Genomic DNA, 21,025 nt, shown 5'->3' with positions numbered 1-21,025 from the left:
GAACTTTTTTGTTTCAATTTCTCCCATTCAATGACCGTCAAAAGTTCCGGGGTTCTTTTTAGATTTTTTCAAAAGATTCGAAAAATTCAAAAGATCCGGAACCTTTCGGGAATTTCAAAAGCTCCGGGAAAAATTCAGGAGAATCTCAAAATTTCCGAAATTCGGAACTAGTTCCGGGAAATGGGAGCACTAGCATTCGATTGCCTTAAGTGCTAAAATTTTGCATTGACTTTTTCCTTCGAATTTTAAGTACCTATCTCTGCAAATCTTGAAGAATGGAGAAGGGGGAGGGGCGGGCAGTTCCGAAGAATGCATGTCTCCAGGGTCAGAAAGAGGAACAATGCCACGAGATAATACTAAAAGGAATGTAGTTCATGGTTGCACGGATCTATCTCTTCTCGGACGCACTTAGGTAACCATCGTTTCATTAACTTTAACAAAGCCGATGATAAACGCCCCCTATATAAAGAAGGGAAATTCAAGAAGCAGATTAGTGGTTTTGGTGTCTCTTGCTGGTAAGTAAACACTATTGAAATTCTGTTACTATCAATTGGCTTATGAAGAAAACTGAAATGTTCGGAAACATTTCTTTTCTCCTTCTTTTTTTCTTTTCAGTGGTCAACTCATAGCGAGCGCGATTCATATTCAACTCGCCACTAGAGTCGTGTTGTAGAATAGTAGAATGGAATGTTGAGGCGATTATACAGCGAAAAGCTCATTTCCGAGATGGCAGAAAAGTGCCCTACATTTTTAAAGAAAGATTAGCTCTTAACACCATTGGCAATGAATTCAACATAGTCCAGCGGAGGAAATAAACTACGTCACCAAAATTTACCTCTTACTTGTGTCGTTTTCTAATACCAAACTTTCATAAAAGACGGGGTATTCCTCGATTCAAATTCTTTATCAAAGTTGTCTATTTCATTCGCAGAGTTTGCAAAAATTCACCTTCTACAATGCTACGCCTTAAATGTCACGTTTACGGTGAAGTGTGCACGCTCCTTTTTTTCACTTATTTCATCGGCCGATTATACTTTAATCTCCTCCTCCTAGAACTTCTTTAATTTTCAGAAAAATACATATACCTACTGTGAAACTCCGCTGATCACTCAACGTTTTTGTAATCCGTGGGTTTACAAAAACATTTCCGATTATTGTACCTATATATATTACTTCGATACAATATATTATTTGCCACATGGGAGCCTTCCCTAAATTAGTAACGCTAAATTTGCGGTTTTTTGACAGCCCCCCCCCCCCCCTGTAACCTCGAAAAATTTACAATTGCATCAAGTAAAATTAAAAAAATTGGGTCCTATTTCCACAATTTCAATAGAGAGGACTTATCTAGGAATGGACCACTAGACAAGGTACGAATTTAAGCAATCTGATACATGTTTCTTAATCAGAATTTCACGTAAAACACGATTCTTACAACGAAAATTACTGAAACCAACTCCTAACAAAGATATTAATGTTTTTATTTCACATTGGCTACAAGGAATTTGAACTGCCCGCTCACAAGAAACTCAGAGCCCTACGCGAGTCAAATCGCGCACTACAACGGTTTCAGCAAGCCTCTCAATCGAGCAATGTTCATTTTCCACCATGTGTTGTTCAAACTATAAGCTATTTGCTACAGCTGAGCCAAAGCGTCAAGATTAAGGTTGCCAGATTTTTACATCGCAGAGACTGTCATGATAACGTTTAGAGCGCGATGTGAATCACGTAGAGCATTGAGTTTTAATGAGCGGGTGGTTTGAATTCACACATCAAGAATCATCAAATATCTTAGTAAGGAGTTAATTTCGGTAATTTTCTATGTGCGCATCGTGTTCTACGTGAAATTTTAGTTAAGAAACGTGTATCAGAATGCTGAAATTCGTACCTTGTCTAGTGGTCCATTGTCGCCCGTCGATAGTCGTAAAAATAATGGTAATGGACCACTAGACAAGGTACGAATTTAAGCATTCTGATTCATGCATCTTAACCAAAATTTCACGTAGAACACGATTCGCGCAGCGAAAATTACTGAAAACAACTCCTAACGAAGCTATTAACATTTTTATTTCTCATTGGTTACGGGGAATTTGAACTGCCCGCTCACAAGAAACTCAAAGCTCTACTTGAGTCAAATCGCGCACTACAACGGTTTCAGCAATCATCTCAATCGAGCAATGTTCATTTCCCACCATGTGTTTTTCAAACTATAAGTAATTTGCTATAGCTGAGCCAAAGTGTCAAGATTGAAGTTGCCAGATTTTTTTATCGCAGAGACGTTCATGATAACGTTTATGAGCGATGTGAATCACGTAGAGCATTGAGTTTTCATGAGCGGGTGGTTTGAATTCACGCATCAAGAATCACTAAATAGCTTCGTAAGAAGTTGATTTTTGTAATTTTCGTTGTGTGCATCGTGTTTTACGTGAAATTTTGGTTGAGAAACATGTATCAGAATGCTGAAATTCGTACCTTGTCTAGTGGTCCATTGCTCCTGTAGAACGGTAGGATGTACCGTGACAAAAAGTGAGAAATATAGGGAATCAGAGAGCTTAGGTAATAGTGATGATGAAACCTTACTTTAAGGAATGACCCTCGTAAAAGCGTAACAAGTAACAATGATCGTAATAAGTTGCGGTTTGATCGGAGAATGTATCATGATTTCATCGACGTCGAATTATTGCAATATTATCGGATAAAAAATTGCGAGCAATCGTGATTTCATCGCATACATTATTTTGCGATAAAACCGCGGTTTTAGCGACGGCGATTTATAGCAACATTATCGGTCAAAAAATGGAGATAAGATTTCGATTTCACCGAACGCGATTTTTAGAGACAAAATTGCGACAAGAAGAGGATAATCGCGCTCAAATGTTGATGATCCTATGGGTTTTATAGCCAAAAAATGGCAACTTAATTTCAAAATATCGCGATTTTTCCGTTGTAAAATGCTACTTGGGTAATATGCAAGTCAACGGTGCAAGTCGGCAATCGCATAATTCGTTTGCAGTGTCTGAAAATCCCCCGCCTCTATGTTATAATTTTAAAAGAGAACAAATCGACATCATTCCTCGAGGTTTTTGCAGAATTTTCTTCGCATAGAGAAGAAAAATCACGGCGATTTTAAAGAATTGCCGTTGAGTAGTTTCCATTGGCGGATCCAGCAAATAGGCAACATTGTCTTTTCTCCATTTAAATCTATGGAAATGTATCGATATTTGAAGGGGCCACGTGCTCTGACAAGAATCGATTATTTAGCATAGGTTTAAATGGAAGCAATCCGGTGTTGCCAAATCGCTGGATCCGCCTATGGTAGTTTCCCGTTTGAAAAATAATGTATGACAGGAAGCCTGCGACGTCTCTAACCGAGTTATGCGATTCCAGACTTACCTACACCGTCGAAGTACGTTTTTTGCTTATTCATGTTCCAGAGAAACAAACATTGGTTTTGCTGGATATCTCGCTGCTGACGATGTATGTGTCGGGTTGGTCTGTTCTGACGCTGGTTGTGGCAGCACTCGTGACGGTCGGGGCGTTTCCGACGGACACGACAACCACGGCTGAAAATGCCTCGGGCACCCGCTCAAACAATGTTAATACTCCCAACGGCACTGGGTATAATGCAATGAACAGTTCCGAGTCCAGTAATACGAGCTATTCTAATAATGACAACACGAATACGAGTTCTCGGGATAACTCAAGTAGTATGAATGTAATCACTAGTGGCAGCGGAGCAATTTCGCAAGGCGGAGCAGCACCTTACATGTACAATAGGAACAACGGAGACACGAAAACGACGTATGTATCTCCAGGAGTTGGAGGCAATGGAGGATATACAGGAAATGGAGGAAATGGAGGAAATGGAGGAATTGGAGGAATTGGAGGATATGGAAAATAATATATGTGGAGAGTGCAGTGTGTCGGAATAATGGTAGTATGTAGTGTAACCTATTTAACATAAAATATTGTAATCTTAGAAATTACATCCATCTACCTCTTTTCATTTCTCCGCCCCGCCCAGTGGCGTGGCGTGCTTTGCGATATATCGATTGTTATGTCATTTACACCTACGGTAAAGAATCGATTATTAAGGTGTTCGCTGCGAACACCCTATTTATCGATCCTTTTCCATAGGTTTAAACGGCATGCCAATCGATATATCGCAAAGCACGCCACGCCACTGGCCCCGCCCCTCCCGTAAATTCAATTTACGTGAATCCGCTTGAAAAGTCAAGAAAATAATTTCTAGTCTTCTATATTATACAGCTACAAGCAAAATCTTGGAAGCACTATTTCTGACGAACTGCCGGACCGATAAGGATGATCTTCATATGTATGTCATCTGTAGTAGACATAGATGCGCCAAAAATTATAAAACCCCGAACTTTTTATGTTGTAGAGCTTTTAAAGCTCGTGTCACACAAGTCCAATGTTAACAGCGTGAGAGATATGTCGTTTCCGCTAGAAACGTCAAGGTGTGGGATTCTACCTGAGTGACTCGAATGAACAATAAAACAATGGAAAATCTCGTGAAGGGCTCCTCATTCGAAGAGTTGAGGAACTGTGCATCGCTCAGGGTTCAAGGTTCAAGGTCCAAGGTATAAGGTTTAACTCAATTTTTCCTGCATTCTTCCGGCTTCGATTTGTAGCATTGGTCAATTCACTTGATTGCTGGATTTCTATTAATATTTACGGCAGATAAACAGCAGATACAAAGTGAGAAGGCAGGCACTGCGTCGCGTCGGGACGGACCAAATATTATTAACTCTTAACGGTCGAAATCCGATTTTTTTTTTTAATTAAGTATTTAAAAGTAACATAATAAATGGAAATTTATCCAGTAAGTGGACTGTAAAAGTATGTACATCCAGCTATTCCTCATCATTTACAAATCTGAGTGTTACGTCAATAATTTTGAAATCGATGCAGCTCGAACACAAAATGGTGTATTAAGATGGAAGAACATTTTCGCCTATACATATGCGTATAGGGCCCGCGAAGCGGGCCTGAGGGCGCAAGGCGCCCTCCCGGGGGTTGGGCCGCGTAGCGGTCAGGGGGCACGGCCCCCTAGTTTGGAAATATTGCTACCTGATACATTTGGACGTATTTCTACCAAACAGACCTATGTGGAGGTGAGAAATATGCCAGGTGAGGTGTGCTCGTTAGTTCTCTGGCCATAAGAGTGAATGGGAATAATAAAGCGCCAGTGACGTCAGCGGCAATGAAAAAGCAAAGGCGCAACGGGGGATCGTCGTCGGGGCGCTTTAACTCATGAGCCCTGTCCATAACGCTCTCATCCCATGCCCGCGGCTCATGAATCCCGCATTCAGTTGGACGTATTCGGCTTATTCCGTCCTATACTCGCAATGCTTTTCCATGGCGCTTAGGTCCGTTTGACAGTGACAGAACGCGCTATCCGGCATTCTAAATTCCTCACAAGGAACTCAAATTGGCGCTTACTTCCGTTTGATAGAAATACGTCCAGTTGGCACATAGGTCTGTTTGATAGAATGTAATATCCCGCTTTTCCAATCTTCAAAAGGAATCACGCCCTCTTTTACATTGTTCCTTTATGCAGCTTTCTAGAGCACACCCTATATTTCTCACCTGCACATAGGTCTGTTTGATAGAAATACGTCCATTTGCATGTTGGTAGATCCTCTCTGTCCTCGCGAGATGGTTGGCCGTTACCATCACCCTCAAAAACGTCCTCCCTGCCAATAATGGTGAGTACAAATGAGTAGAAAATAAAGTCATATGAATATAGAATTTCAATTCATATGAGTAGAATTCCAACTCAGATGAATAGAATTTCAACTTATGTGTATAGAATTGAACACCCATGAGCAGAATTTCTCTATTCACTTTTCGCCGACTCATATGACTAGAGATTCCAACTCATATGACTAGACTGCCGTGATAGCGAAGAGAGCCGTAAGTGCAAAATTTTCGAAATCGAGTTTTCTTCAAAATTCGTCTAAACTCTTCTAGATGAAATTACTGAGACAGCTTAAACAGCAAAATTCATCCTACTTCAATGAAAACGAGACGTATAAGAAAGCTGTAAGTGCTCAAAAAATGACATAGTTTTTTCAAGACAGCGACAGGTGCATGAGAGCCAATGAAAACAGTGCTTTACAGTAAAGTGCCGCCCTCTTCTGCCAATTTCTAACCTGAAACTGTGTTTGTTGTGCGTCCAAAATTCAACCACGAAAGCATGCAGAAGATAGCACTTGCGGCTGTCTTGCCTAACAGTAACCTAGCATGAAAATGAAAAATACCTTTTTGCATAATGGAAATAAAATCAGTCGGTTTTTAATCATCCATACGATTTCTAGGAGTCTTCCGGACGATTAGTGGCAATTTGACAAAGAATGGAGGCTTCTTTCAATAAAATGTTCCGGTCAGAAGCTTCTGAGCCCGTTTTCTCAGAACTTCATTTTTGCACTTACGGCTCTCTTCGCTATCACAGCAGTAGAGATTTCAACACACATGAGTTCAGCGTTGAATCTACCGTGTCCGATATCTCAGAAACTAGTCACCGCATCAAAACATTTTAAGAACAAAATGTTCTTATTTTTCAAATTTATATGTTATGTCGGTGTCTCCTGGTCAAAAACACCTCTTCTGAAAAATGAAAAAAATTGAATTCATACGAGTTGAAGTTTTCTACTCTTATGAGTAGAATATTCTAGTGATATGAGTAGGATTTCTACTCATATAAGTAGGAAATTCTACCAATGTGAGTCGGCAAATTCTGAGTAGCCTACTCATCATTTTTAGCGGGGCTCATCTATTGAAATCCAGAAGCGGATCCAGCAATTTTTCAACACCAGATTTCCTCTATTTAAACCTATGCTTAATAATCGATTCTTGTAGGAACACCTGGCCCCACCAAGAATCGATACATTTCCATAGGTTTAAATGGAGAAAAGACAATGTTGCCAATTTGCTGGATCCGCTAATGAATCTGCGCTATTTGGGTTTTTTAAGCGTGCTAGTAGGGCTCGCTTTTTGCAATCACTCGGATGTACCATAGTGCAGCACACCGATCAACCAGTGCTTTTCAACGCAACGGGCCGTCCAAATATATTTTTCCTCGGACCTGTTTTTTGTCTTTGAACCGTTATACTGTCAAGCCCTGATGGTCTTTTACCAAAAAACCGAATGAACTGCTAATTGGAAACCCTTGAAAATATTTTCCTGTCAAAACCGTATTATTTCATTCGACAGAAAACTCATGTAAGCTTTACCACGCTCGGAGGACTCAACTTTAAAAGCTTCTTTCCCGCCAAAAATTTCTAGCCAATGAGCGTCTTGCGCTGTAAGTGCAATCTGTGATGAGCCTCACGTGACTCATTATACCATGTGCTCCTGCAGAAATCCACTTAAACCACTGCAGTTATCTCCCGATTTCGCTTTGGGTGTCCGGTTTCGAGCAAGGCAATAAAAGACGCCGTGTTGCCGGCGATGTGTAGCGCCGTCAACTACTCACCGTGACGCCAGGATCCACCAAATTTTCACAAAAATTGTTTTCCGTCTATTTCGCGAGTGTTTCCTCACTCTCCGTCAAAATAAAAATAAAAAGAGGCCTCATTTATAAAAATCGGCCGAATAAGAGAGAAGTTGGGTACAGTTCGAAATCCAAAGAGATTAACTTAACGCGATTTCGATGCACGGCAGCTGTCCAAATCGCGGTTGCGCGTAAATTCCGCATATCAGATTATAATCAAGATAATTCTACGGAATTTTTAAAATTAATTTACATTCAACGTTCATGCATCAATATTTTCTCCCAAATTTAGTAAAAAGTTCCAATTGATACAAATAGCAAAGACGTGAAAATAGTAGGTATGTATCCAATATTTCAGTTATTCGGCACTCCTTTCCAACATATTCATGTTGGATTTTTCTTCTCGTTTTTTTATTATTTATTTTTATTAACATTACAGTAAATACAGCAAACAGAGCAGGGGGGGGGGGCGCTTTGCGCATTACATCCCATTTACTTCAGAGGTAAAATTTGAGGTACTCGGAGATGAGACCATAGGCGGATCCAGACATTCCGAACATTCCGCACGTTCCTTCCTTCTTTCCCTCCTTTTTTTCGGGGGGGGGGGGGGGGAGGCTCCCTAACACCTCCCCCTCCTTGGATCCGCTTATGGATGAGACGAGGCAAACGAGTAATATAAATCCAGCGCAGGCTAATTGTTGTATATACATCAACCGTGAAAATTTCTGAATTCCATTTGTAACGATACAATGCACTTAGGAGGTTTCGATTAAATTAGTGACCTTTCTGAGAACAAAAATACGATTTCTGGCTCAGTTTTCTAAAGGGGTTCGATATATCTGAGAGTATTCAAAGAATATGAGGAGAAGGGATTTTAAAAAAAAAAAAATAAAAAGAAAAAATAAAAAAAATAAGAACAAGAAGAACAAGAAGAAACCATATCAGTTCTAACAATAACTAATTTTATTGTATACGTTGCAATTGAAACAATTTAATAATGACTAAACCGATAGTTTTCCTGCCAATAAAAAATTAAAATATCACACGATAGGTAACAGTAAAAATTGGAGGGTTTCGTGATTCAGCTATTTGGTGTTTATAAAAAGTTTATTTACAATACTATCAAACCTAGGGTTTCGTGAACAATTAATTTTTCTCTTCAACCCTAAAAATTACAAATATTCAGTTTGTATATGAATATTTTTAGAAGTTATATGCTTCTCAAGGTACCAAACAGGAAATTTCAAGAAAAAAACCTAAAGTTGCACTACGGACGTAATTAAATGTATGATGCTGTTTGCGGTCGAGGGTAGTGAAATAAATACGCTCCAACGCTTGCTTTCATTGTCAAAAAACAAATGTCAATTCTATTGTTCGCTTTATCTCCCAGAGTTGGAAGGTCGCGTATCGGTATTATGCCATTGTGCGACCTACATTCATTGGTGTTTTCCAGTCTTTACTTTCTTAGTTTGAAGTCGTACAGATATTGATAATAGATCACCATTCATGGCACTTGTTCGTTGGATCGAGAATTTATCACGGAGCTTAAAAGCTAGGTACCGAAGGTACATTAACGGGGAAGGATTAGGTATCCGTGCAGCACTGACGCACAGTGGATCGAGCCAATCAGAGAGGTTGCGCATGAAATTTTTGACTAAAACTGCGAATTTTGATGTTTAATTCACTTTTTTAGTTTCAAGGGGTGCCTCTCGGAGAAAATTTCACGGGGAAACCAATGTCACCACTGCCAGAACCTCAAAGTTTCGTAAACAAAGGAGTTATAAGCGTTTAAAGTTTCCACAATTTGTCCGACCCCTCCCATTTACTCGATCCACTGTGTGACGACTGAGCGAATAATGGCTTAATCTTCCCTATCATCAAGATTTAGGCCCTATCACTTCAGACGTGATACAATTCGCGATTTTGAAACTATGCATCCTTTGGTCTGCGGCTAGATATCATTAAACAATTAATTTGGCCTATATTTGCACACTATGAAGCCTTTTCTAGGCTAATTGAAAATGTAAAAAAACTCAATTTTTCAAAATGTTTGTTACAGCCCTTTCGCTCCATCTACATATCCCAGATAGCAGTGATCGCGATGCGTGAGTTGCGATTCGATGGACGAATGTATCGCAATTTTATCGATGTCGACTTGTTGCAATATTATCGGATGAAAAACTGCGATTTTACCGCATAAATTTGCAATAAAATCACGATTTTATTGACGGCGATTCATCGCAGTATTACCTGTCGAACAAAAAATCTTAATAAATTCAGATAAAATTTCGACTGTATCGACCGCAATTTTAATGCGAAAAAATTGCGACAAGATCGCGGATGATCACTCTGACGTTGATAATTCTAGCAACTTTATCGCCAAAAAAGTTTTAAAAAATCGCAACTTAATGTATAATTATCGCGATTTTTCCGTTGAAAAATGCTACCTGGGTCTTTCCTCCCTTCCGCGTCTCCTTTCTTTATTCTTTTATCTCTAGCCCTGGAAATCCTCTCATGTAGCTAGGTGGAACTTTTCTCGTGTGCGTTAATAAACACGTGAAAAAAGAGAGGAATTTAGTTGCATTTTACTTACATTATCATTCCAAATGACAATAATCCATACCAAGTGCATAAACATTTCAAAATCATGAGTTGAAAAACTCTGCTTCCGCGAGTTTGAATATTAGATCCAAACACCCCTGTGCAGCCAGCGCGGAACGACCGGAACGTGTGTTAGCGCCTACAAGACTGCATGGATACTTCTCGCATTGCGCGTACACCACGGAGGATACTTCACGCATTGCACGAATACCACAGTCCGTACGCGCAATGCGTGAAGTATCCGCGCAGTCTTGTAGGCGCTACGCGTTTCGCGCTGGCCGCACTGTTGCGTTTGGCTCAGACATTCAAACTCGGTTTGATACCTAGTGATTTTACCGCCAAAAAATCGTGAAACAATTGCAACTCAATTTCAAAATATCGCGATCTTTCCGACGAAAAATGCTCCTTGGGAAAAGCGATTACATTTTCTAGTGCGATGTCTCGATGATGTGTCGAAATGAAAGCGGAGCGCTCAGTGAATTCGGCATTTTTCATTCACACCGTATTCTTTTGAGGCCTCTTTCACGATCCTGTTGTACTGCAGGTAATTTTGATGCTCGTACTGAAGTTTCAGCCTTCGTTCGATGCCAGACTCAAACTTCCGCTTGATACCGGGCGAATGTGTGAGGAAGGCACCATCCAGAATGACAAACCGATAGCTCATAAGACACATCAAATGCATCTGAAACAAGTATACAAGTACGTTGCATCTACCAGCAAAGAATGAGAATCTTAGGGACAGTGTGGGGTTTCACTGACATTGGACAACTGGATAGTACGTATGGACTTATTTCTGCCAAACGGAACTATGTGCATTGAGACACGAGCCCTGAGGCTTATGAGATTACACGCATAACAGGGCTCACGTCATAATGCACATAGTTCTATTTGGCAGAAATACGTACGCACTGGAAAAAAAACACATTGGATCTAGAGTCCAGACTCTTGAAAACATTGATAAGAAAAAATACTCTTGATTCAATCGGATTTTTGCTTGAATCAAAACGATATCCGCTTAAATTAAGAGGCTTGGTTCTTGATCAGTCGATCAGTTCTCGTCAATCAGTTCTCGTCGATGTTTTTAAGAGTCTGGACTCTAGATCCAATGTGTTTTTTTTTTCCAGTGCGTATGTGAACGAGTTGAATAGAAACGCACAAAAGTCACAATTTAAGAAAATGCTAATTGTTAGTTCCTTTCTGTTAAACACGGTCCATTTAGAGATTAGGTGATGGAGCTCTTAGGGGCCCAAAAGGGCAGCTAATCTATGAATTCAAATTATCCAGAGTGATTTATCATTACAATTATTAGGATCCGTTGTCGGTTAAGCACGTATTTTACTTAGTTTTTACTTACATTAACTTTCTTTTGCGGAAGAACGCTCATGCATGAATATTCTTGGCCATTTTGGTTTGACATTGGAATCCGAGGATTGGCAGTGACATTTTCCGTCCTCAAAAGTTGGCTATTCTTTTGGGCCCAAAGAGCTTCATATTTTGACATATCCGTGCTCTTCCTACATACAGGTACTCAAGCCGGATCCAATTCGAATGTCCAAAAAACTGACTTCAAGTTTAAAAAAAAAAAAAAAAAAAAAATGTCGTAAAGAAGCTACGCTTTAAGTCAAAATAATATCCCGATAATTTTTTTTTCAGTGCAAAGCGCATTACTCAACGAATACTTTCATTGTTTAGCTACACTGAAAAAAAAAGTTCGGTAAATCCGAACTAATTAGGATCATATGGAACCACGACCGAATTATTCGGTCCTGCTCAGCCGAACTGTTCGGTCCTTTGAACTGTAAGAATTTATTTTGGTTCGGTCGCACAAACCGAATAATTCGGTTGAACAGACCGAATAATTCGGTTGAACAGACCGAATAATTCGGTTGAACAGACCGAATAATTCGGTTGTGTGTACCGAACAAAACCTGGTTCCATATGATCCTAACTAGTTCGGATTTACCGAACTTTTTTTTCAGTGATTCGTTGCCCAAAAATAATGAACTTCAAAAGGATGTGCTTACTTATTGCGAACTGCTCACCTGAGTCATTTTATCTTGTCTGCCTTCCCAAGTTAGGCTTTCGCTGTACAGAGGATCTGCGTGCGTCCCGATGAAAATTGGCTCCCATCGATGAAACGGATACTCACGCTTACTGATCAGAAGCGCCTGGAATCATTCAGCAATAAATATATACACCATTATGTAAAAATAGAGACTATGCTTGTATTGAAAGGTATTCATTTGAAGTGTAGAGAAATGAAGTGACAGGGTCGAAAGATGTGTTTCAAGGTGGAATATAATACTGAAGTGCTAAGGCCTTGTCTCCACGAGCCGTTTCACGAGATTTGTCCCAGGGAAAAATCCCACTCACGAAGTTGGGAAAAATATTGAGTTAATCAATATTTTCCCCAGTACCAAGTATTGTAATCCGTCGGTGGATTTGGACACACTCCAGAGGCACCACGGACGCACCTCGAGTGCACCTCGAGTGCACCCCGAGTGCACTCGAAGCGCACCCATGCACTCTCACACTACACACTTGGTACGTTGAGTGCACTCCGAACGCACCAAGTGCATTTTATTTTTACAAGGGCCCCTAGGACCCACTGAGAGAAGAAGAAGCAGTGAAAACGAATTGTGCGATATTTTATTCATTACTACATTGTTGATGTTTGTTTACTTAAAATAATGTGTCTAATCGTCAATTGAGTGCAATTATTATTTTAATCCCGGTTAAATACTCGACTTTAACTAATTTATCTTCCCGCGCAAACTAGTCGCAGGACTGTATGAGCCCCGTCCCGTGGAGACGGTAACTGGGAAAAATCCCAGAAGTTTCATTCCTGCGATTCGAACTTGGGACAAATCCCATGAAAACGTCCCGTGGAGACAATAAGGCCTGAGGAAGAACGCCGCACAATGGATCGAGTGATTAGGAGAGGTCGGACAAAATTTGGAGATTTTAAACGCTTATAACTCCGTTCATACAAAACTTTGAGGTTATAAAAGTGGTTCCGTCGGTTTCCCTTGAAAATTTCTTCAGGAAGCACCTCTTTTAGTCTTAAATGTGACGAAGTAAACATCAAAATTTGCAGTTGTGGTCAAAAGTTTCAGGTTCGACCCCTCTGATTGACTTGACCCACTGTGCGCCGTATGAACATACAAGAGTCGTAAAGGTTCCTCCGATGTATATTTTTGAGAAAAGAAATGAATATTTTCCCCTGACACTTCAGACACTTTAGATCAAAGTGCAAACAAAATTGTTTGAGACATTGGAGGGAAAATATTCCTTTTGCCTAAAAATTAGTGATTTGTCGAAGTGAAGGAAATTTGGCAACACCTGAAGGCTCATACAGCGTTTTTCCTCAGCACGGCCGAATGCGTGAAGCTTACGACACATTTGAATTTCGAGCTCGGCTGAGGTGGAAAAATGATTTCTACCCAATTTACATGAACAAAAAACAGAATCGGCTTAACCTTTTGAACCACGTTTTGCAATATGGCGCTAAAAAATCTAGCCCATCCGTAAGAGCCACTCAACTGCGTCGGGGAACGAATGGTACACACGTCGTTTCTGAACTGATCCAGATATTGTGGTTCATAAATTGCAAAATTCATTTCATCCACGTGTCATTTATCACTCAAATCTGTTATACAGTATAGATTTTAAAGGCCCCGCACTTCTATTTTCCCTACAGTGTAAAAGTTACTCTCGGAAGACAATGTTCAGATTCGCCTGAAGATCATTGGCGGATCCAGCAAATTGGCAACATCGTTTTGCCTGCATTTAAACCAATGGACATGTATCAATTCTTTGAGGGGCCAGGTGCTCCGGTAAGAATCGATTATTTACAAAGGAGGAAATCCGGTGTTGCCAAATTGCTGGATCCGTTCCTGCTACTCGTGATGACCACAGATTTAAGCAGCTACGCAATACATGCCATAAGAAACTGTGTGCATAGGGCCTCCGTGCTACATAGTTCCCTCTAGCATAAATACGTCCGATTCATTAGTTTAGCAATCGTAACCTGATAAAACTATGAAAAAAGTAACGTAGCGAAGAGCTCACCTCGCCATTTACGATTCGGTCATCATTTTGCGTATTTTTTGCCCAGAAAGTTGCTCATGAATCATCTTTCCGCAAAAATTAGAGCTGACTTCAAAATTGATCTTTTGTTTCACTCGCAATTAGATGGCTCAGACTGTAAGATCTGAGTTTCTAAGACACGTTGTCTCTGCGGGCTGATTATTAAAATTGATAGACAAAGTGACAGACCAAGGTGACGCACAAATGGAAAACCGAGTGATTATAGTGATTGAAACGGGTGGTTTAAACTGAGGGGGATGAGGGAGTAACTCCCTGGTAAAAATTGGCAGTAGAATCTTCGTTCCAAAATACCATAGACCTACAGCCGGCTGTAAGATTTCCAATAGCTTCTATAGCCGGCTACACAATTTCTTATAGCCTTTTATAGCAGATAGCGATTAAGCAATAGCCAGGCGATAAAGTGTATGCTAAACGTTACTAATTACGGATGCTAGGACTTAATGAGTTTTTGGAATACTTCTCTCTTTTTGGGCCGTAGTATCTTGATTTATTTTGCGAGGAAAGCTCCGTACTTTTGATGGATGCCTGCCATTACTAATATATTAGAGCGCCTTCAGTTTCGTATGATACTGTGCAATACCTCTGGTGTGAAATAGTTGCTTCAAGCGCCGTGGCACGCTGCGGCGCGGCAGGCGGGCAGCCAGCGCGGAACGCGCATTGGCGCCTACAAACCTAACAGGGATACTTCACGCGTTGCGCAATGCTTGAAGTATCCCTGTTAGATTTGTAGGCGCCAGTGCGTCGCCGCGCCGCGCCGCTCCGCTTTATGTTAGGCTCTAATATTTCATCTGGCGGAGTCAGCGTTATTCAACTCATGATTTTGAAATTTTTGCACATCCTGTATGGATTATTCTCATTTTAATTGATGAAAAAAAATATGTATTAAAGGAAAATATAATGTGTGTTTTGTAAATATCAAGGTGGTTCCGTATCAAACTTAATGATTTCCAAAGCACACGAATTTCTACACAATTTCTTATAGCCTTTTATAATCGATGGCGAAAAAGCAACAGCCAGGCGATAAAGTATAAAGCCCGGCGATAGGAAATATAGCCCAGCTGCATAATTTTGTATCGCTTCGTATAGCCCGGCCGTATGATTTTCTCCGCATTCTACAGCCGGCTATATGATTTTCTGTAGCCTTCTTTAGCCGGCTATAAGAATTCCTATGGTATTTTGAAACGCAGCTCTTATCGCCAATTTTTACCAGGGACTACAGGGTCTCTTATGAGCTGCCGTTAGGTAGTGTAATACTTTCCTCCTTTTTATCCATTGTAACCACCCACTTCAGCCGATAGGAAAGCTCCATATATCATTTGCTTTTCTGCGGACTGATTATTAAAATTGAAAGACGAAGCGATAGGCAAAGAAGACACAGGAGCATGGAGCTATCCTACTGATTTAGGTGGGTGGTTCCTATAGACTTAGGGGTAAAATGATGGACTAACTATAGGGTCTCCCGTGGGTTACCGTTAGTTAGTCTATTAACTATCTACCTTGTTTGTCCATTGCAATCGCCCGCTTCCACGAATAGGGTCCCTCCATATTCCTTTCCTCTTCTTTTTCTTCAGTTTTGTCAATCAATTTCGACAATCAGCCCACTGTTTCTACCGCTTTGCCTATCAATGGAGATGTTGCATGTGTGAAGAATTTGCGATTTGACTGTTGATTCTGATGTAAAAGTTTGCGAGAAACACGATGGTGCCACCGGTTTTCTCTGAAATCATCTCCCAAGCTCAAAAAAAGCTCTCAAGTGTAGGCCAAAATGGAGGGGATATTCCACGCTATCCTGAGAGTCCACCTTCTACATCAAGACAAACTTTCCATGCAAAGATAGGGAACAAATACATTTTAGCAGGGTTGCCGTTTTTTCAGTTTTGGAGTCCCCAAATAAAGTGGCAGCCTTGTCAATGTATTTGCTCCCTATCTTTGCATGGAGAGTTTGTCTTGATGTAGAGGTGGACTCTCAGGATAGCGTGGGATATCCCCTCCATTTTAGCTTCAACTCGAGAGCTTTTTCTGAGCTTGGGAGTTGATTTCAGAGAAAACCAGTGGCACCATCGTGTTTCTCGCGAACTTTTACACAAGAATCAACAGTCAAATCGCAAATTCCTCACACATGCAACATCTCCATTTCAATAATCAGCTCTGTGGATGGTTCTTGGCGAGACGTTACCTGGACGACCCCGTAGCCGGCGTCGGGTCGTTTGAGCCACTTCTCGATGCCGGGGAACTTCTGGCAATGGGCGCAGATCCACTTGTGGAAGTAGACGGCCCGCTCCTCCTGGTGCAGGGCGAGGAGGCGGCTCTTGGTGCCGGGCACGGGGGACCGCTCGTCCACCTCGAAGACGGGCACGACGAAGACCACGCGGCCCAGCTCCCAACTCCCCAACTTCGTTATCCAACGCACGAAGCCGGACTCCAGGCCTCCGCTCGGGTACAGCTCCACGTCGCTCACCTGCCGAGCAAAGAAACGATGACAGCGCACTTGAAAAAAAAAACACATTAGACCTATAGAGTCCAGACTTTTAAAAACATCGACAAGAAAAAGTACTCTTGATTCAATCAGAATCTAGCTTAAATCAAGAACCAAGCCTCTTAATTTAAGCGGATTTCTTTTTGATTCAAGCAAAAATCCGATTGAATCAAGAGTATTTTTTCTTGTCAATGTTTTCAAGAGTCTGGACTCTAGATCCAATGCGTTTTTTCCAGTACATAAGTGCAGTTTTTGCTATTTCGAGAAATACGTGTTTGAAGTTTCGAAATTACATGGAGCCTTAAGGCGGAGAGAAAGTTCATACTGACTTTTCAGTACTTAAAAAGTAGAATTTGGGAGTGAATTTTTCACAAAATATGCATTAACACTAGTTTCACTTGAAATCATTGATATATCTCAATTTTTTCAAAAACTACACTGATGCACCTTCTCCTCTTTCTCTTTTTTGAACTTCCGAACTTACCAGTATGAATCGAGTGAAGGCCCCGAACCGGGCCGCATTCCTGGCCACGTTGACGGGGTACGTCATCTTGTTGCGGGCCCTGAAAGTGAGCCCCTGGCGTCGGAGCAGGCACCCGTCGCGACGGCCGCAGGGCGCGAACTTCGGCGGGGCGTCCTTGGGGAAGACGAGATGAAGACTCACCCTCGACATATCCTCGAGACACCGACACATCGTCCGGAAGGCGCACACGAGGTCCGCGGCGTCGCGGTCCGGCACGAAGGCGGCGATGCTGAGCGGACCCTCCCAGCGCGTGACGAGCTCGGCCACGTGCGCCGCGAACTCGGGCGTCACGTGCGAGCAGAGCGTGACGCGGTCGCCGTCGCCCCACGCGGCGCCACTCTCGATGACGTTGTAGACGACCCGGTAGCGGTCCCCCAGCTCCGGGCTCAGCGAGACGTTCAGTTCGGGGGTGGCCGAAGACGAGAGGTCGTAGCGGAAGCGGCAGTGGGGGTGGTCGTCGGCCGTCCGGTTCCGGAGGAAGGCGCCCGGGCGGAACTTGGCGGGGCGGGGTGGGCGGAGCCCGGCGTCGCGACGCAGCGGCGGGTCGGCGCCGCGGAGCCAGCAGAAGAGCGTCCCGCGGAACCAGACGAGCTTGCAGAGCGCCGAGAGCTGGAGGAGGACGACGATCGTGATCACGCCGAGCATGACGGCGAAGCACTTGAGCCGGGAGAGGCGGATCTGGTACAGCTTGATTTGGGCCATCTCGGTGCGGTTAGGTGGCACGGTGCATCGGAGATATTGAAATTAAATCGCAAATTGATTGGGTTCCTCCTGGAAGAAGGCGGCGTGGACGTTCAGTAAGAGGTTGGCGGGAGTGGAGGGGGAGATCAGACGGTGTAATCTGCCCGATGGTTTGTGGGAGGATCGATTCCGATCGATCCAATAAAAGCGGCTTTATGGGGGTGCATTGATTTATTGTAAGAGCTGCACCGATAGCTTACCGACGAAGATTCGTCTGAACGTCTGTAGTTTGTTCGTGGTGGTGTTAAATTTTTCGACCCCATTTGAGTGAACATAGCTGTCAAATTTAGCCATTTCAAACCTTTAAGAGTGTGCAAGCCTGCAAATTTATGATTTTGCAAACTCAGAACAGCGGTGAGTTGTGCTTAATCGCTTGAATATTTTTGGAGCTCAACGATTGAACGGAGCTTTTTTTTCTGACATGGTCGCAAAAATCGTCTTCAAAATCTTGTGCGGCAATCTCATATCGCTTAAATTCAAATGAATTTTTGAAATATGATCATTCACGATCTTGAAAATATCGAAACCTGGTGATGATTTTTACGGCATTACACGCTAATTTGAGGTATGTTGAAAAAGTGTAAGTTAGATCTAAAATATATTGACAGATTCACAGTTTTATTCGTGAGATTTCTTGATGGAATAATGGTCTCAGCCTCTCAGGGTATGATCTGATGTATTTGCATGACTTGACTCGGAGTTGAGGTCGGTCTGAATCGTATGTGCATAAATCGCAAGTGATTAAATAATCGTGTCATGTCAGTGAACTCTTGCCTCAAGTTAGAGTGCACGTCGAAAAGTAATTAAATTTCAAAAAGGTATGTTGCAAAGCAGGATATAATTTCCAATCACATCCAAAGTGAGTAGAAGTTGACGCAATGTGCTTTTTCGATGTAGTGATTGTCGAATGAACACTATTTTTCACAAGTCCTTGATTCGCTCACTAGTGTTGCTCGAAGAAGAGACAGACAAAATATAACACACTTTACTGGTAGAATTTTAACGAACAACAAAGTGATAACAATTCGAAGTAACTTTATCACAAAATATCACAGGGCAAAGGAAACGATTGTATCACGAATGCATAGATTCTTTCAGAACCAACGAAGAAGTTCTTTCATATCACAGATTCCACAAAAAGGCCCCGCACACGCAGTTGTTCTGCGGTTCAGTTTAACGAGTGTTTTGAATCATTTTATTTTCCTTTTTTCATCATGGCTCAAAAAATTGGCATGTGCAGAGTGCGTTACGAGAGGGATCGGCTCCTTGGCGGTGCTACGAAATGATTTATAGGATCTATTTTTCACGGAAATGAGGGCTTTAAACGAATGTTAATAATTTAATGTTGATAGTGAACGCTTATTTTTTAAATTATTTTTAGTGTTTGAAACAAATACTGACATAGATCTTTGTATTTTGGAATCATTTTCTCTAATAGAATAGATTCTACGTGGGTATGCCTCTGGGAAAATGTCTGTCACAGTGTTGCCAACATCATTTGCGGAGGGGGAAGCAGGTCATGCACGTAAGGATATTTATGGCATGCGAGTATCCGATTAAGGTCGTGGTTCGAATCAGATTTAGAGACTTGCATTAAAGTAAATTATTAAAGTAAACAAGTAAATTAAAAGCAAAAGAGGAGTTTAAAGTAAGCAAGGAGCAAGACTATCACACAATCTCCGAGATCAGTCGATTCAGCCCAAGTTATCTGTGGTTGCAGACCCGGACAGCACTGAATTTAACGACGCGGAATATGAAGGAATTTGAATCAGGTGCACATCAAGAATAATTCCTGGGTCGGTTATTATTGCAGCTATAGCAAAGGTGTGACGACCCTGGAGATTTCACCAACTGTATCGCAAAACCGCGAAAACTTCACTCGAGATACCTATGTTGAAAATTGATCAATTTTTTCATCGTAATTTTTCCTCGTCAACGAAATAGTCGCGACGACAAAGTTTCGAGAATGCACATCAAGAATAATTCCTGGATCGGTTATTATCGCAGCTATAGCAAAGGTGTGACGACCCTAGAGATTTCACCAACTGAATCGCAAAATCGCAGAAAACTTCACTCGAGAAATGTCGAAAATTGATCAATTTTTTCATCGTAATTTTTCCTCGTCGACGAAAAAATGCGACGACAAAGTTTCGAGGATAGTTTTTCAAAACCGTCATAAATCTGATCAAACTCTCGAAAGTTTGACACGAAGTCGGTCGAAATCGGCACTCGTACAGTGGAAACGCAATCACACGATCCGAATTACACTGAACGGCCCGGACATCAGATAAGAGTGCAGTCCACACCAAATTCGAATTTCACCAACGAACCCGGATATCACGGCGAGTCTCTTCGAGACTGCAGTTTGGAAGTGCATTTTCCTCCGCACAAACTAAATAACTTAAACCGCACATTAAAAAATTACTTGAACTAGATAATATCCTATTATTATTTCCCTTGCTCTATATCCCTTTCCTGATGTACACAAGCCCACAAACGAAACAAGACATACTTCCATTAGATACCAAACTATTAATCGAGTAACTATTAACTATTAACTATTAAACTATTAATCTTCAACTATTAAACTATTAATCCATGGGTGTCGAATCCTGTTACCTAGCCCCGAGGCAGAGCGTAGCCCCGCTGAGATCCGAGCGCATTACTGCATCGCGAGGGTGGGAGCACGGACCTCCGCCGGACGGAGTGTATAAACAAGTGACTAACCTCAAACGGCAGGCGCGGGGGCAATGCCAATGCGGATGTCCATTTGAATAATCGATTAGGCGCCTGTCCAGGGTGCGCAGGCTCGCTCGGCGCCTATCACCCGCTCGGGTTTCGATATGTCGATAGTGTCGCATCGATAGATCGAGAGTCCCTCATTTCCTGTGGAAGGGAGGGCTGTAAGTAGTGCGAGTATGGGAGAATCGATTTTGGCTGCGAATAAGGCCTCGTCTCCGTGCACGGGCCGTTTCGTGGGATTCGTCCCGAGTTCGAATGACGAAGAGATTTCAACACAAAAGTTTGGTTGATACGGGAAGTAAAACACAAAATAACC

The 21,025-nt window shown here is 41.8% G+C and overlaps 2 protein-coding genes across 2 annotated transcripts; one reads left to right on the top strand and one right to left on the bottom strand.

Annotated features, from left to right (window-relative positions):
* Positions 1-416: 416 nt before the first annotated feature.
* Positions 417-4,012, top strand: LOC109044201 (uncharacterized). Its single transcript, XM_019061781.2, has 2 exons — positions 417-515; positions 3,435-4,012. Exons 1-2 carry the CDS (start codon positions 446-448, stop codon positions 3,899-3,901), a joined length of 537 nt encoding a protein of 178 aa, XP_018917326.2. The 5' UTR covers positions 417-445; the 3' UTR covers positions 3,902-4,012.
* A 4,445-nt stretch (positions 4,013-8,457) lies between these two features.
* On the bottom strand, positions 8,458-20,691 carry LOC109044372 (beta-1,4-glucuronyltransferase 1). The gene is made up of 4 exons (XM_019062079.2): positions 17,188-20,691; positions 16,404-16,685; positions 12,160-12,285; positions 8,458-10,799 (listed from the first exon to the last, which is right to left on the bottom strand). Exons 1-4 carry the CDS (start codon positions 17,926-17,928, stop codon positions 10,590-10,592), a joined length of 1,359 nt encoding a protein of 452 aa, XP_018917624.2. The 5' UTR covers positions 17,929-20,691; the 3' UTR covers positions 8,458-10,589.
* Positions 20,692-21,025: the final 334 nt, after the last annotated feature.

Source organism: Bemisia tabaci, chromosome 10 (genome assembly GCF_918797505.1).
Source record: "Bemisia tabaci chromosome 10, PGI_BMITA_v3".
Classification (NCBI taxonomy): Eukaryota; Metazoa; Arthropoda; class Insecta; order Hemiptera; family Aleyrodidae; genus Bemisia; species Bemisia tabaci.
Note: the sequence above shows the minus strand (reverse complement) of the source record. Positions and strands in the feature narration are given on the sequence as shown.